This window comes from Lissotriton vulgaris, chromosome 5, assembly GCF_964263255.1.
Source record: "Lissotriton vulgaris chromosome 5, aLisVul1.2, whole genome shotgun sequence".
Lineage (NCBI taxonomy): Eukaryota > Metazoa > Chordata > Amphibia > Caudata > Salamandridae > Lissotriton > Lissotriton vulgaris.
In genome coordinates, this window is record NC_141693.1 from 834266125 (window position 1) to 834284146 (window position 18022).

The 18022-nt window shown below is 48.2% G+C and overlaps 1 protein-coding gene across 2 annotated transcripts in view; it reads right to left on the reverse strand.

Annotated features, from left to right (window-relative positions):
* The window catches only part of ANXA7 (annexin A7), a 453711-nt gene that overhangs the window by 427324 nt on the left and 8365 nt on the right, over positions 1 to 18022 (reverse strand). The window contains exon 1 of one of the 2 annotated variants that reach the window (XM_086922336.1): positions 1298 to 1414. The exons of the other annotated variant lie outside the window; for it this stretch is intronic. Within the exon in view, the coding sequence (XP_086778462.1) occupies positions 1298 to 1401 (104 nt within the window). The 5' untranslated portion in view covers positions 1402 to 1414. Of the gene's footprint in view, positions 1 to 1297; positions 1415 to 18022 lie in introns of those variants that run through there. 2 annotated transcript variants of the gene reach the window in all.

An 18022-nucleotide genomic window follows, 5' to 3' on the forward strand; every position in this document is an offset into this window, starting at 1 on the left:
CTAGGCTAGTAGTAGTAGTAATAACTAAATTATCACTGGATCCCAGGGTACCAATGTCCTTAACAACCTTAAAGAAGGTCCTGGAGTCCTGCCTACAAAACTGAACCAGCCCCCCCCCCCCCAGTACTCGGTTTCAATCTCCTTACACTGGATATACTAGCCCCCTTTACAGGAAGCTTGAGCGCCTCTTCAAGTTTGCAGAGGACTTTCTCCAGGAGGATTGACAACACTTGGACCCTGGGATTACCAGATCCAATTGGCTTCATAAGGAAGTTACAGATGGCTAGCCCCAGGTGGGCAAATCAATTAGCCTCAGTCTACAGATCATCCAGGGGGGTTAGGCAATTGAGTAGCATGTCAAGGTGGTTTGCACACAAGTTTATCACAGCATCCATTCCTCCATACTAAGCGAAGCCCCTGTGACTTAACAGTTAGGGACAACACAGGGATGCCACTGTCCCTTCAAAATGCAGTCACTCAATGTGACGTTAAACAGAGGCTTAAGCAGACTGACCCATTGCCCCAAGCTGTAGTGATAGGAAGCAAAACATGAATGACGAAGCAACAGTCCAATAGGTGGCTGAAAGCCCTTTTAAGTACATGATATGTATTTTTGTAAAATAAAAAGGTATAGGCTAATGCTGAACCTAAAAATGTAAGGTTAAACTTGTTTGACACACTTAAATCTACAATTTTCACTGCGAAATAACACATAATTTTGTCTTTTTAACACGCAATAGTTTGGTGTTTTTCTCAGGTAAAAGAAATTTCTTTGGATCACTATCATATGTCTGCGTGCCTGCAGTAACTGACTACAGCTGTGCAAACCACCGTTCTTTCCGAATCAGACCCCTTGCTATATATACGGCTACCATGTTGGTATTAAAGGGGTTTTTTCTACGGAAAAAAAAAGTTTTGACTCCCCAGTCCACAGATCCTACCAAAACAAGGCAATTGTCTGCGGGTCCCGTGACCACAGGAACACCACTGCTCGAATACTTAACGTCTGCTGTTCCTTGATGCTTTCTTAATCTGGATTCACGTCTCAGAAAAAAAATAGTCTTTGATTGTTATAAGGATGTTTTAAGTGCACCAAACAAACGGCGACATGTGAAACGTTGCAATGGTCGGAAGGGTGCAGCAGCGAGTCAAAATGAAGACCTGGACGCAGCCCCCACCAGAGGGGGGGTTGTCCTTTTAACTGATCCAAGCTACCGGTACCATGTATCCTGACACTACAGTCCACAAACAACATCCGCGTGACGTAGCCCCAATAAATAAGTAAAATCATTCTCACCTGCAAGTCACCTTTGCGCAGCAGCTAGAAACTGAACACGACGGCTGCCAAGATGGATGTACTCTAATAACCCCCTTAAGACAGGGTAAGAACTCCGCCAGCATCGAACCAGGAAATGCCGACGCCCTCCCTTTAAGCCAAGCGCAATGGCTCGGCATCTGGCAGCCATATTAGACAAGAACGTATCTTGTTCTGAGAAAGCGCAGCCAGAATATTACTTATACATTGTCTAGCAGAAATAATTTGATGAGAAGTAGAAATTACGAAACGAGAACATTTAGAATTGTCACAAAATATATACATGTTTCTATCCACTTATGATATGTATTTTTCGTACATCCGTATTTTTTATTTTCACACTAAATGTAAATTTTATTTTGAAATGACCCAGTTATATACACTTAGCACAAGAACGAACTATATCTCACGTTTTCCTTCTGAATGTTGACATCGCACTGCCGAAAGATGGCCACTTTATAACGAAAGTGCGATGCTGGGTATCACAGTTATTGGCTGTGAGCGAGGAACCATTATATTGCATCTGAAAATCGAGCAGCCATGATGGAATTGTAATACTCCCGGTGGAATAAATTCAAAATGTAGGCCTACATACCTGCCAACATGAAGAACTATCTCTAAGAGTGAGGAGTGGGCGGTGCCTCTTTTCGAGAAGTACCTGCGAGGCCCTTTTAAACCCAGCCCGCCCACAAGCCCCCTCCCAAACAAGCATTTGCATGCAATAGGTCTCGCATTAGGAAAATGTGAGCTAGCTATTGGTATTGTAAATGAATTTTTTTTTAAATATGTGTTGGCTTTGAAAATATATAAATTATTAGCATTGTTGTTTACAAAGCCAATAGCTTACACTTTCCTAATGCGAGTCCTATTGGCTATGGCAATGCTTGTTGGTAGCAAGCAAGGACAGTGCTTGCCGAGTGATGCTGTTGTGGTGCTGAGTGATGATGTGGTTGGGCTCAGTGATGTGGGGGTGTATTAGAGTGATGTGGTGGTGTCCCAAAGTGATGTGGTGGTGTCCCAGAGTGATGTGGTGGTGTTCATAAGTGATGTGGTGGTGTCCCTGAATGATGTGGTGATGCCCCAGAGTGATGTGGTGGTGTTCCTGAGTGATGTGGTGGTGTTCATAAGTGATGTGGTTGTGTCCCTGAATGATGTGGTGGTGTTCCTGACTGATGTGGTGGTGTTCCTGAGTGATGTGGTGGTGTCCCAGAGTGATGTAGTGGTGTCCCAGAGTGATGTGGTGGTATCCCAGAGTGAAGTGGCGGTGTCCTATAGTGAAGTGGTGGTGTCCCAGAGTGATTTGGTGGTGTCCCTGAGTTATGTGGTGCTGTCCCTGAGTGATGTGGTGGTGTTCTAGAGGGATATGGTGGTGTCCTAGAGTGATATGGTGGTATCCCTGAGTGATGTGGTCGTGTTGTGTGGCGTTCAGCAGTGTGTGGCGTTCAGCAGTGTGTGGCGTTCAGCAGTGTAAGGCGTGCAGCAGTGTGTGGCGTTCAGCAGTGTGTGGCGTTCAGCAGTGTAAGGCGTGCAGCAGTGTGAGGCTTGCAGCAGTGTGCAGCATGCAGCAGTGTGAGGCGTGCAGCAGTGTGTGGCGTGCAGCAGTGTGTGGCGTGCAGTCGTGTGTGTCGGGCGGTAGTATGCAGCAGTGTGAGTAATGAAGCAGTGTGCAGCATGAAGCAGTGTGCAGCATGCAGCAGTGTGCAACATGCAGCAGTGTGAGGAGTGCAGCAGTGTGTGGCGTGCAGCAGTGTGTGGCGTGCAGCAGTGTGAGTAATGCAGCAGTGTGCAGCGTGCAGCAGTGTGAGGCGTGCAGCAGTGTATGGCGTGCAGCAGTGTATGGTGTGCAGCAGTGTGTGGCATGCAGCAGTGTGCGGCGTGCAGCAGTGTGAGTAATGCAGCAGTGTGAGGTGGGCAGCAGTGTGAGGCGGGCAGCAGTGTGCAGCATGCAGTAGTAGGAGTAATGCAGCAGTGTGCAGCGTGCGGCAATGTGAGGCGTGCAGCAGTGTGTAGCGTGCAGCAGTGTGAGAGGTGAGCGGGTGTGAGGGTGTGTGAGGGTGAGAGGGTGTGTGAGGGTGAGAGGATGTGTGAGGGTGAGTGTGTGGGAGGGTGAGGGGAGGGGGTGTGAGGGGGTGAGAGGATGTGTGAGGGTGAGAGGGTGTGTGAGGGTGAGGGGGTGAGAGGATGTGTGAGGGTGAGAGGGTGTGTGAGGGTGAGAGGGTGTGTGAGGGTGAGGGTGTGTGGGTTCTGAGTGTGTGGGGGTGTGATGCGGTGTGAGGGTGTGTGGGTTTTTGAGTGTGTGGGGGTGAGGGGGTGTGAGGGTGAGGGGGTGTGAGGGTGAGGAGGTTTGAGGGTGAGGGTGGGTGAGAGTATGTGTGAGGGTGAGAGGCTCTGTGAGGGTGAAAGGGTGTGTGAGGATGAGAGGGTGAGTGAGGGGAAGGGGGTGGGTGAGGGAGGGTGAGAGGGTGAGTGATGGTGAGAGGATTGTGAGGGTGAGTGAGGTTGTGTGAGGGTGGGTGAGGGTGAGAGGGTTTGAGGGGTTGAGGGTGAGAGGGTTGTGAGGGTGAGGGGGTGAAGGTGTGATGGTGGGTGAGGATGAGTGAATGAGGGTGAGTGACGGTGGGTGAGGGTGTGAGGGTGAGTGAGGGTGTGTGAGGGTGAGTGAGGGTGAGAGCGTGTGAGGGTGTGTGAGGGTGTGTGAGGGTCCGAAGTAAATGGTGGCAGGGCAGACATCATTGCAGCTAGCAAGTCAAGTGTTTTCAAGCTGAGTGTTCCAAGAGAGATGGCAACACAGCAACAGCATTTGAAGAGCAAGGCTACTGTAAACATTGTCGGCATTGCTGTGGGGGGAGGAGGGGGCGGGGCAGGGAAGGGGGAGCGCTTTTGCTCACTGATAATTCTTCGCCATTTCTGTGCGCTGTGCCACTACCGGAGTGCTTTGTTAATGTGTTGTGTATAGTTAAGTAACACTGGTATTGGATCGACAGTAACATCAAACTGCATTTTGTGGCGCCTTCATTGCATGCTAGAGGGGAGAGGAGCGTTGAGTATACAGCACTTACACCTCTAGTGAGATTGACAGACAATGAAAACATAGCACGCTTGTTATCTGGTAGGAGGGTGTGAGAAACAGATGTTATGGTCCGATCAATACGAAGCAGTCCATGTATCTTTTAAACCACTAAATACATCAGACATGTGAGACCACCACGAGTGAGTTGGAATCATGTGAGCTATGCCATTGTTGTCAAAAAGAGTGATTACATTGGTGCATGCTGTGTGCTGGGTCTGGAAAACTCAATGCAATCTGTAAATATCCCTCCAGTGACCATTTGGGCAAAGGCCTTTCTGGTGGCATGACCGTATCGGAAATTAATTTAGGGGTGCTGACTGTATTATTCGAATTGTTCGCCAGTGCCTGGTCGGTACTGCATGGTCACCTCAGACTAGCCAGAATCGAAAACAGGTAACGTTCGCCTTACAGCTAACTGGTTCAGCAGGAGGACGTAAGCCACTGGTCGGTTCTAATAAGATGAATGGCGAATTCATGCACCTTCTGCGGATATCTTTATATAATCTGCAGAATCCAAATTTCAATACAAGTGTATTATGAGAGGAGAAGAGATTAGATGGAAAGAGAGGGCAACCCTGAGCGGGGAGAAAGAGAGAATGAAAGAGGTTGAGAGAGGGAAACAGAGAAAGTGAGATAGAGAGAGAGAACACAGAGGGGAATGATCTAGAGGTGAAAGAGAGATAAGTCAGTGAGAAGAGAGGATGCAAAACACAAGAAATAAGTACACATATAGTGGGCGAGATAAAGAGATATACAATTGGAGACTCTAAGCTCGTGAGTGTGGCCACATTTAGGGATTGTTCCACAATAGACTACATATTTTTGTGTAACCTCTTAGCCCAGAAAATTGCCAATACTGAAATAATAGCACACAAGACTAGTGACCACAAACTACTGCAGGTGGACCCAAATTTGTGCTTACTGCAGAGGGAACAAGCTGAGGCCATATCACAGTCAACAGGGACTGAAGAACACTCCCTAGTCAAAAGGATAAAATGGAACACGTCCCAAGCTAAGCGGTTCAACCTTTGGAAAAAAAAAACAAGAGATGGGCCCGGGAAATCCACCCACAATGGAAAACTGGACAAAGTGGATAGGAAACCTAAAAGCTAAATTGGTCAACAATCCTAATGTCAGTGGTCCGGGGAATATAATGCTTACCTCAAGGTTTAGACACAATACAAATTTGACTATATTGTCGCGCAAATTAAAAAGAGCAAAACGATTACACAAAATTAGAGGAACACAAGAAACAAGGGGGAAATGCATAGACCGATCAAAGAAGAAGAGACACTTAATATGGTCACTCAAACAGGAAAAAGTAGAGCATGACTGGGTAACAATACACAAGCTTTCAAAACCCAACAAACAACGACAACTTTGGCAATATATTGCAAATTTGGAGAACGGCAAAGTGGACAGGCGCAACTCAGTACACGCCAATTTTTGGATAAGGCATGCTGCCTCAATCTACACTGAGAAAGCAGCTATCACAGCCCATGAAAAACATGAGGTCCCACTCGCAATTGGAGAAGAAACTGATACGGAAGCCCTCGTAGAATCATTTGGGAAAGAACAAGATGGTACCTCAGTTAAACAAGTAATAAGCAGGATAAGAAGAGATGGGGCTCCTGGGCCTAATGGCCTTCCTAGGGCAATCTTCAGAGAAGATCCAGTTTACTGGAGTAGAATTCTCTCCATACTGTTTACAGAATGTAGACTAAAAGCACAAGTACCAGACTCATGGCGAGGGTCCTTCTTGCATCCTATCTTCAAGAAGGGGGACAACACAGACTCAAAAAACTATCGACTCATTGCTCTTCTGGACATTGAAGGGAAAGCCTATTCCAGTACTCTACTGAAGGAACTTAACGAATAGATTAAAGAGAACAAAATCCTTCCCCACTACCAGACTGGCTTCCGTAAGGGATGTTCCACAATTGATAACATCGTGGCCATGTCATACTTGAGCCAGCAAGCAAACTGTAAAAACAGCAAACCAATTTTCACATGTTTTGTAGACTATTCAGCCGCCTTTGACGGGGTACCCCGAAATAAGCTCTGGAAAAAACTGAGCAATTGGCACATCCCAGCAGGACTCCTTAACGCCATCATTTCATTATATAGCAATACCTGGATCCAAGTAAAACTAGCAGACAATACTATAACAAAGTAGTGTCGGACAAATCGTGTATTAAAACAGGGCTGTGTACTCGCCCCCACGCTGTTTAATCTATACACTGCAGATCTGGGGAAGAAGCTTCTGAATGCCTTGTAACCCCAAAAATCGGGAGAAACAAACTGCTAATTTTACAATACGCTGACGATTTAGTGGTAATGGACCACACAAAAATTGGGCTCCAAAGAGGGCTAGAAGCTTTAAATAAGTACATCGAAATCAATGAGCTCATAATCAACACGCAAAAAACGAAAGTTGTTGTTTTTGGTCACTTTCCAAAAAAAGCCTCACTGAAATGGCACGTGGGTAAGGAAATCATCACAACCACGCCCTCTTATAACTATCTCGGGTGCTGGCTAAGTGAAACTGGCAAAGCAACATCACACACGCAAAAAATGAAGGCCAGAGCACAGGCAACAATTTTTTCGATATGCAAATTAAATGAGCTCATGCAGAGCCCAACGTCGGCACCCATCAGAAAGGTCCTACAAGCCAAGATCAGGGCAACCGCAGGATATGCACAACAGGCATTCCCAGGCAAAATGGAGGGAATGTTGGATAAAGTAGAAAGCCAGGCCTTAAAACTTATTTTTAAACTTCCCAAACACACTCATCACAGTTTAATTCGTTTGGAGTTTGGCCTAAAGCAACAAAGTAAGGAATACTTGGGAACACATACTAAATACTTCTACCAAGTTATAACAGCCCCAGCTGGAAGTTTAAAAAGTATGCTTAAGCCAATTTACGGAGAGACCGCTAACCCGTGGCATAGTTACAAGGAAAAAGCAGTGGAAACGTTGGGGCTGTCAATTGAAAATTGGAAGGATGCACCAACAAACTACCTGGCGACTAAAAATGCAATAAACAAAGAATGTCTTCATTTGTCATATACAAATGACCTAGCAGAATTCGTAACAGGAAGAGGACCACCCGGGTTGGCGACATCATATATAGGGCATAAAACACAGCCCTACCTCAGCCAAGCACTAGGAAGGAAAGCACTCAAAAACATCATATGGGCCAACATAGTGCCCCTCCAAATTAAAGAGCTAACCCCCGGGTGGAGGTCCCTGGAATATAAAATAAGATGCAGACTCTGCAACTACAAACACAAATCTCTGCTACACATGATTTTCTCCTGGCCTGAGATGCTCTTGCCCCGACGGATCTTTTTAAAACAAATCTAGCTACGATACGGGGTACGAATAGTAAAATAAGCTGTTTCTGTACTTTTCTCCTGCACTCTTCCATCAGACCTAGCCAGGTTTGGGAAATACATGGCCAAGCTTCGAAACAGGCTTACGGAAAAGGAGGGGCCAGGCATGATGAAAGTCACTTCAGACCAATAAGCCAACTCGACCCACTAACCAGATGGATAAGACATCATTTTAATAACTATAACATTTTAAATTACGCAAGCAACTCACTAATGTGAACACACTGGTATATTCTTGCTGTTTTTAGTTACGAATGTATAGATACAAATATTAATACACATATTGTTTTTTTATATACTGTTTTTGAAAGTTTCGTATACAAATGTCTTTTTTAGGATTGCTTTCTTTCTAAGATGTATTGTAAATGGTTTTAAGTAACTGTGCAATATAAATAAAAATACTCTTACTCAATTGAAGTAAGGAGAAGAGAGACGGAGGGCAATATAGGCGGGGAAGACGGGAAAAAAAGCATGAGAAAGAAATCTAAAAAGTGGATTAGAAAGAACCAATGGGAGAATAATGAGTGAAAGGAGAGATAGAAGAGGGAGAGAACGTGGAAGGCGAGAGAGCTCGCAGGAGTGAGGCAAAGGCGAGAAAAATGTTCGGAATGTTTGAGAGAGGAGAAATAAAACAAGCTCTCGGCATTGCTGTGGCAGGGGGTGGAAGCACGGATTATAAAAAAAACATTAGAGTAAGTGCGGCGTGCCGCACTGCTTAACAAGTTCTCGGCATTGCGTGGCGGGGCGGGGGAGCAGGGGAGCAGCGTTCCTTTGAGGTCGGGGAGGGAACGAGCATATGGGGTGTGAGCGAGAACGAAAGTAAGAGGGGGAGCTGGAAGTTAGGCCGAGCGCGCGCCGGCGAAGCTTCGCGTTTGAATGCCTCACATGCACTGGGCATAATCCGCACTCCAAAACCTCTTGGTAGGATTTGCTGCTGGCCCTCTATATCTCTCGCCAGCAATGCGTAAGCGCATTGGCAGGAAAGACCTAAAAAATAAGCATTGGCATAGCCGGTAGGTCTCGCTCTTAGGACCTCATAAGTGTTTGTTCATTTATTTATTTAGTTAATGCATTTTTATATAGCACAGACTTTACCCGAAGGTGTCAGAGCACTGAACAAAAGAACCAGTTACGTTACATGAGAGAAATGTTACAAAATAGAACGTTACAAAAATAAAGAGGAGACAAGAAGAGGTAGGATAAAACCATAGAAGGCAAGAACACAATATCAAACACATCAAGCAAGAGTGAGGAATGTACAAGAAAATATTACAAATTTACAATGATGAACGAACTTCCTACAGGGGTCTGAGAATGAAGGTATTAGTTCTGAAAGTGACTTTGGAAGAAAAGAGATTTCAGGTCAGCTTTGAAGATCCGGATAGAGGTGGTGGCACAGAGCAATGGAGGAAGCGAGTTCCAGATTCACACCGCATTACCTGAGCACGATTGAGGCATCGATCTTTCCCTTTTGAAGGAGGGGGGCTAAAGCAGAAACTTTTCCGCATTCCGAGAAGGTCTCGAGGCTCCAGACATTTTCAGTTTATTCGCCAGGTAACGAGGGGAGGAAGTGGGAAAGGCTTTTGTGGGTGATGCAAGCAGTTTTGTAAATAGATCTTGCCTCGATGGGAAGCCATCGAAGAGAAGACAGGATGGGAGTGATGTGGTCACTTCGTTTGGACCCTGAAATAAAGCGAGCTGCTGAATGAAGGACGGATTTGAAGGGGGGAGAGGTGAGATTTGGGTAGGCCAGTCAGAAGAGAATTGCAGTATTCCAGTCTAGATAGAACTAGTGATTGGACCAAGGTTTTTAGGTCTTTCTCCGGTAAGAACCGACGAATCCCCCACAGAAGGCGCAGCTGGTAATGTGCGTTCTTATCAATGGAGTTGATGTGGGCGATAAGGTTGAGTTTTGTCAAGTATGACACCTAGGGATTTCGCGCTGTCGACAATGATGGGTTTATTATTGAATACATTCAGCTGGTCCATCCAGGATTGAACAGAAGGAGGGGAGAGAGAGGTAGGAAGTAGGAGGAATTCAGTTTTTGAGGGATTGAGAATGAGTTGTTGAACTAACATCCAGTTGTGAATAGAGTTGAGAGTAGAGTTGAGTAGTGAGAGATCGTGTGCTGAAGACACCTTGTGGTAGATTTGAGTGTCATCTGCATAGAGATGGTAGTGGATCCCAGCTTCATTTAGGAGGTTCCCTAATGGTTCCAGATAGAGTTCAAACAAAGTGGGTGCAAGGATAGAACCTTGTCGGACGCTGAGGCCTACCGCCAATGGAGACGAAAGACTTTTTGCTTTCTTGATCATTTGGATTCTCTCCGAGAGGAATGAGGCAAACCATTTAAGCACTGTGCCTTCCACGCCCATTCTCTGTTGAAGAGTGATAAGGAGGGTGTTGTGATTAACAGTGTCAAAGGCTGCAGAGAGATCAAGAAGGATCAGAAGGCCCGATTCCCAAGAATCGAGTATGTGCAGCGCATTATCAATCACTTGCAGCAGGGCTGTTTCAGTGCTGCAATTCTGAATGAAGCCATACTGGAACACGTCAAGGAGATTATTGTCCATAATATGCAGAGAAAGTTGTTTTACCGCACATTTTTCTGTGATTTTCGAAAGAAAAGGGAGGTTGGTGATGGGGCAGAAGTTATTGAGGTTGTTTGCATCTGCAGAGGTTTTTTTCAGAAGAGGATTAACCAGTCCTGTTTTGAGGGCAGCAGGGAGGGAGCCTTGACTGAGGAAGAGATTGACTAGCCTGGTCCAGTAAGAGAGAGTATTGGTGTAGAAATCAATGGTGATGAAACTGGGGATGGGGTAAGAAGGATGGTTGGAGGGTTTGGTTTGGAGGATGTATTTGAGGAGGTCATCTTCCGAGATGGCGGCAAAGTTCTGCTCCTCAATGGGGGTGGGAGACCTGATCCACCAGTGATTTGACCTTTTCATCACAGAATATAGCGAATTCTGCTACTTTCTTGGAAGAATCCTCAGGCTTGATGGTTTGGGGAGAGCAGTTTGAGTTTTTGATGAGGTCAAAAAGGTTTTTGGGTCTGTTTTTGGCTGAGTCGGGGAGGGATCTGAAATGTGATGGTTTTTCATGGATGATGTGCTTGTAGTATTTGGATCTTGCTGGGCGTAAATGAGCGAGATTGGAGGTGTATGGAGATTGTCTCCAGTGTTTCTCCAAAATTCTAAGGTTCTTCCTTTCATCATAGAGAGCTTTATTGAACCAAGGTGCTGAGGGGGTGGGTCTTTTCCTTTTGCTTTGGAGTGGAGCGACATTATCGATTTCGACTGCCAGGACTGAGAGACGATGGGAGGTGAGATCATTCACATCCATGTTAGGGACTAGTTTAGGAAGTGAATGCATAGCAGAATCACATAGAGTTTCAAGATCAATGTTTTTAGTGTTGCAGAACCAGGTAGTAGCCCTTTTAGGTTGGTCGAGAGTTATAACATGTGATAGGTGAAAACGGAGGTGAATGAGGAAGTGGTCTGACCAGTCTACATGGATAGGGGGAGCAATAGTAAGGAGGTCTACTTTAGATAGAACAAGGTCTAGGATTGAGCCCTTAGAGTGAATAATTTCCGAGCAGTGTTGGAAAAGATAATTGACTGAGAGAAAGATGACCACTTGTTGGCAGCCAAGCCTTCCAAAGAGCCCCAGTGGAGATTGAAGTCACCCAGGAAGCTCTGTCTGTCACTTTGATAATATTGGTCACTGATGAAGTCGGTGAGTTCCTCCGAAAAGGAAGAGCCGTTACCGATCGGGTGGTAGATTGCATGGAACCTGAAGGGTGTGCCGTGATGCACTTGAAGTTCTAGGGATAGGCATTCAAATGTATCGAAGAAGATGGTAGGGAAGGCTTTCATTTGAAGGGAGTTTCTGAAGATGATAGCGACACCTCCCTCAATTTGTCTGTTCTGTCGTTTCTGAGGATAGAGTAGTCGGTAGGTATCAGAAGATCAAACAAAGTATGAGAGGATTCATTTAACCAGGTCTCAATGAGGAAGAGCATGTCAAGATTGTAGAGGGTGATAGTGTCAGAAATTTCCAGTTTGTGTTTGATTGCAGATCAGCAGTTGTGGAGCAAACAATGCAGCTCTGACACAACTGTTTTGGTGATGGGGGTGTTTGGGCTGTTAAGGGAGATAGGGATAAGATTATTGTATGAGGGTGCCAGGGAAGAAGAAGAAGGCTGGTTAGGTCTGACAGAAGAGATGGTCTGAATAGTGAATTGAGTAAAATAATTAGGGGAGGAAAGTGGAGGGGGATTGACGTTGTTAGTCTTGTAAGTTGGCGATGTCTGCGGAGGACAGACTGTGGTTGGCTTTATTGGGGTCCGGGAGCAAGGTATTCCTTTGGAGGTTGTTAGGGAAGGGGGATATCTTAGCACTTAAAAGTGAGATGGACTCTTCAAGCTGGGAAATGGAAGAGATGAGAGAATCAAGTCTATTTTCCAGGGAGAGGTGGACTGAGCACGGAATGTTGGGTGGCTCGATGGTTAAGGGAGGGAGTGAAGTAGGCGAGGGAGGGCAGGGAGAGGTGGGGGAATGGGGGAGGTATTGCGGTGCATGGGTAGAAGGTGGGGAAAGATGGTGGCAGAGAGGGGTGGATGGTGTTATAGTGATATTTTTACTAGTGTTGAGAAGAGGGGAAGAGTAGAGATCATAAGTAGGAGGAGGCAGTTGAGGAGTAGAGAGGGAGGGCGGGAGGTGGAGGGGGGAAGAAGGGGGTCCACGGAAGGCCAGAGATACGGGAAGATGAGAGGAGAAGGGGCTGTACAGGGAGGGGAAAGGGAGGGGTCATAGGAAGGTCAGAGATATGGAGAGATGAGAGGGGAAGGTGCTGTACAGTGAGTGGAGGGAGGGGTCAAAGGAAGGCCAGAGGAAAGGGGAGAAGAGAGCAGAAGGTGCTGGACAGGTACCGTAGGCTATGAAGGGTGAATGTAGGGGGGCAGGCACCAGGCAGAGTGGGGGGAATGGGCTAGATGTATTTGGGGGAAAAGAATGGGACTATAAGGTCAGAGGGAGGGAAGAGGAAGGAGTTACCGAGAGGGGAAACAGGGGTGTCAAGCATAGGAGGAGAAAGGGGAGGTTGAAGAGAGATGGGAGGTGTAAGAGAAGAATTTAGGGTACGAGGGAAGGGGAAGAGAAGAAAGGGCTGAGAGAAGGGGGAGGAAAGGGGGATGGTAAGGAAAGTTGATCGGTAGACCAGTTGTAAGAAAGGTGGATGAAGAAGGGGGAGATGGGTAGGATTAGGGGGATTAGGGGGCGGGAGATGGCATTGGAATATTGGAAAGATGCAGAGGGGGAGGGGGAGTGGAAGCCAGAGGTAAAGCAGACTTGATAAGGGGAAGATCAAATTGGGAAGGGGGAAGAATGGGAGAGAAGGGAGTAAGAGAAGGGAGGGCAAAGGGTAGACCTGTGTCTCCCGGTAGAGAGGCCTGGAGGAATATAGGGGGTCAGGGGGGCAGAAAGGAGAGGAGCTAGAAGAAGAAGAATTGAGGGAGATCGTAGTTGTGTGAGTGGGATCAAGGGAGTGGAAGAGGTGGTCAAAGAGAGAGAGGCAGGAGTCTGTAGCTTGGATCATGACAGTGCCATTGTTATAAAGTGTAATGGTGAGAAAGGGGGCGTGGCTGGCCAGCCATGGAGATGGTCGGCTTCCGATAGAGCTCCGGCTTCACCTGGGGATCTGATCCTGTTGCTGGGCTTCTACTGGGGCCCAGTCATCTCAGCAGCGGTCGGAAGGAGGGCGGCTATTCCTGGACGAGCTATCTGCTCTGGCTAGTCCACAGTACTCCCGAAAGGCGGAGCGGACGACCTGCGGCCTGCGGCGGCCTGGCGGGGAGGAGCACCGGGGACTCCAGTGTGGGCGGAAGTGACAGGTAGGGCGGCCTGTCTGCCTCTGGAGGAGCCACGAGGGCTGCCATTTCCACGCTCGCGGCAGGATATTGACGGCCGGAGGCTCCCGCCGCCTGCCCCCTCATTGGCCCGCTGTCCTGCACGATTGGGAGCAAGCACCCGCCCGCCCTGGGGGCCTGATGTCGGACCTGCGGCGAACCGGGAGTTCGCGTAGGCGGTGGCCGCTGCTTGCCCTCCCCCGTCTTCACCCTCACCGGACGAGCCGCTTTCTTGCCTGGGGCCTCTGGGGTAGGAGTGGCCGCGGCCTGGAGTTGCGTGTGAGGGGAGGCCTGGACTGCGGTGATATCTACCGCGAAGTGGGGGAGTGGCCACGCCATGCTGTAACCTGGTGCTAGATCAGGGAGGGTGTTTACAGAGGGCGCTGAGGCCCCCTTCCCCCCTTCTTTCTTACTCCCCCCCGGTGCATGTGAACAGGGGCATCCTGGTGTGCTGGCAGAGAGGCGCGGGAGCCTGATCTGGGGCTGCGGGACTGCCTGGATCTGTCCCACTGGACTCAGGATGGCCTGTGCGTGTCACGATCGCGATATATACAAACTACGTTTCCCGGCATGCCCTGGGCCGGATCTACAATCCCATGATCCTTCGCAGCGGGCCGCGTTCTCACGAGATCACTTTTAAGGAGGACGGCGGCTGGGGAGCGGTGTCGGGAATTCCTTTCGGTGACCCTGGTGTTGGTGTTTTGAAGACTTGTAGTTTCCTGGTGCGGTAAGGGTGCCTGGCACCACAGCGCTTCACAGCGGGATCGCTATGTTCAGGGTGTTGAAGTACTTAATGCTCCACGGTAATGGCTGTTACTGTGGTACTGGTTTTGGTAACTTGAAACAAACAGGATTTGGCTCGGTTGGCATTTTCGGCCAATGGTGTTTGCACTGATATATATGTACAGCATTTAGAAAGCTCATAAACTATTGAGGCTGTTCTCTATGTAACTTTGGACAAAGCCCCCATACCCATCTAAGAGGCATTATTTGGGTGCTAGGAATTGCCAAGAGTTCCAGGGGTATTCTTAAGCTTAATTTTCGTTTTGAACTGGAGTTATCAACTAAAAGTGGCAGCGTGTATTGCAAATTACATAGGTGTTAACTGTTCCTCTTCTATTTAACAGGGGTTCTGGAGGTGTATGGTGTACACTCTTCCCCTGTGATGTTTAGTTGAGGGATACTTAGGTAGGTTCTTGTACATGTGAATCAGGCTATAGATATATTCCACTGTATGGTTTGGACAATTGTTATATCAGGGTTACATGCCTTTTGTGTTACTGTAGTTACACCGTATCCACCCCTACGCTGCCTGATACCTTTACACATCTACAAGGTTTAAACTTCCTTTTTTACAGGTATAACTCCTTACGGTTGTTTCACATGTCTTGTTCGTTCTAAGCAATGCAAACATAGTCTTATGCGTGTGCTCTGTTTATGTCTTTCAGATCTCCCTCCCCGCTGTCCCCTTCCTTTCCTTCCCTGATCTGTTCATTTTTCCCCTCGCTTGATATTGTCAATGCTCTGTGCCATTACGGCAATTCAGGCGTTTCAGGCGTTGATTCGATCTAGAGGTGGGCATACCAATCAACAAACTGATCCTGAGGACTTAATCATAACAGTGCGCCTCTGTTGTGTTTGTGGCGGCCCTGCCTGTCGTAGAATCCACTTGGCCGTGATCCTGGCGCTCACTTCCGCCCTTCTGGCCTAATTAGGCCCCCTCTGCCTTTGGACACCCTTTTGGAAACCCTGGATTGATATCCCTTGCCATTGGATTGCTTCGCACCACGTCCTAAATAGGTTGGACTGCCTTCTGGCCTGAGTGGGTCGGTGGAGGGGACTCCCTGCTTCTTCCCCAGTGGATCATGGTTTGTAAGGGGGCCAAGGGTCTGGAAGGGCCGTGCGATCCGGAGAGGACGTGACCGAGATTGGGAGAGCCATCTGAGGACAAGCTAGACTTGATCCTGAAGGAAATATGGGACTCTAGGATTGCTATGGAGCAACAATTAGGAGTCCTAACCACGAATATGTCCCTCCTGAAAGCTGACCATGACAAGCTGGCGGACAAAGTTAAGGATCACAGCCTGGCCCTTACTGATCTCGCGCCGACGGTGGAGGACCATTCTGCCTCCATACAGCGGCTCCAACGACAGGTCGCTTCCCTTACAGACCGGGTGGAAGACACAGAAGGTCAAAATCGACGTAATAATTTACACGTCATAGGCCTGCCGGAACAATGCAAAGAGAACCGCGCAGCCGACTTCATGGAACAGTGGTTTTGTGACCATGTGGCCACTGAGGAACTCTCCCCGTACTTCTGTGTGGAAAGGGCACACAGAATCCCAACGGGACAGCCCCGGCCTGGCCGTCCTCCCCTGCTGTTGATAGTGAAAATTCTCAACTATAGGGATCGTGACATTTTATTACAGAAGGCCCGGGAGAAGACAGCGATTCACTTTGAAAATCACAAGATCTCACTATACCCGGATTATACCAGCATGGTCCAGAAACAGCGTTCTTCGTACCAGTCCGTAAAGAAGAAGCTACAGAAGTTCGGCTTGAAATACGCTCTTCTTTTCCCCGCCCGACTAAAGGTCATTCACGAGCAGAAGTCGCACTTCTTTGAGAGCCCCTTGCATGTGGAGGAATGGCTAGAGGTGATGGATCTGGCGGACCGTCAAGGATCAGAACAGGGACCATCGAGTCTGACCCCGGAGGGTGAACTGGAGCAGGAGGTGCGGGAGTCTCTTAGACCTGCTGGTAGGGACGGACGTACAGGCCTGACGAAGAAACAAGAGAAGAAGGAGCAACAGGGAGCACTGGCGGCCGCGGATGCTTTCCGTGAGGGCACGAATAAGATTGGTACAGACTCGGAGGATAGCACGATCCAATCTGACTCTGATCAGAGCGCTGTTTTATTCCCTACTATCACGCCCAGAGCTGCAGACGAAATCATTGATAATTGAACACATTGGCGAGCGTCTCCAGAAGATGATATGCTGACAGCATATGTGGTATCCTTTGTAAAATGTTGACGGGTAAACTGTACTGTATGAATATGCTTAGTTGGTATATTAGGATGTTGAGAGACTGCCCATTTGGAGTTGGGTAGGAAACTCTGCCTGGACTATGATTTTTGGGTGTTGGGTGGGGGTGGAGATGGGGTTGTATGGACGAGGGTCTGCTTCCTTTTGAGGCCCAGATGTATTTCCCGGTAACCACCCCTTCCATTTCCGATCCACTTGCTGCCATACATCCTTATTTCCCCGGGGTGCTTTGCCGTTGAGCACTCGGAGCCGGACACAGACAATGACCTGGTGGTGTTAATGGTCAGCCATCCCCCCATTGGCGTATGCACCACAAGTTGGAAAGACATGTTGTTTGTATTGTTGTTGGGCCCAGCAATGTTTAGATGCTGTGCCGAGTTTATTTGGGGGTTTAGTTTGATCGTAGGGTATGGGAACTCCTGGAGCGACAGGCCAAGAGGGAAGAACTCACCAACATGGTACGCAAGCTTGAGCAGATACATCGCAGGACAGGGGCCCCCAGAATTTGGCGACAGCTCAAGGAGGCGAGGAAGCTCCTGACGGCCCTGGACTTGGACCGATAGGAATATGCTGCACTCCGGCTGCGCCATACCTTTTACACAGGGGGGACCGTTGTGGCAAATTGCTGGCCAACAGGCTCCGAGTAGCACCCCAGAGTCAGCTGGTGCAGGAGACGGAAGACGCTCACATAGCAGACGTATTCCACAGGTTCTACGCAGATCTCTATGCTAGTGAGCCACCGGATGAAACGGCCATGGCCACTTATTTGGACTCGGTCACCCTGCCCTCCCTGGATCCCTTGCAGGCAGAGCACATAAATCATGATATCAGGATAGAGGAGGTGATTTCTGCCATCGCCCGGCTTAAACATGGCAAAGCACCAGGCCCGGATGGATACACCTCGCTCTTTTACAAAACGTTCTGCACGTCACTAGCCCCTATCCTTACTCGTCTTTTCAACTCGTTTGCTGAACCGGGTGCCATTCCGCCTGATCTTCTACGGGCCTCCATTACAGTTATCCCCAAACCTGGGAAGGACCGGAAGCATTGCGGATCTTACAGACCGATATCCCTTCTGAATGTCGACTTAAAATTATACACGGGGATCCTAGCCGACTGACTAGCCCCTCACTTACCCGGTCTTATAGATCCTGATCAGGCTGGTTTTGTCCCGGGGAGGCAGACGGTTGACAACACGAAAAGGATCGTCCACCTGCTAGAGAAGGCCTCCTGGATTCCGGGGGAAAGAATGATGCTGGCGGTGGACGCGGAGAAGGCATTCGACCGGG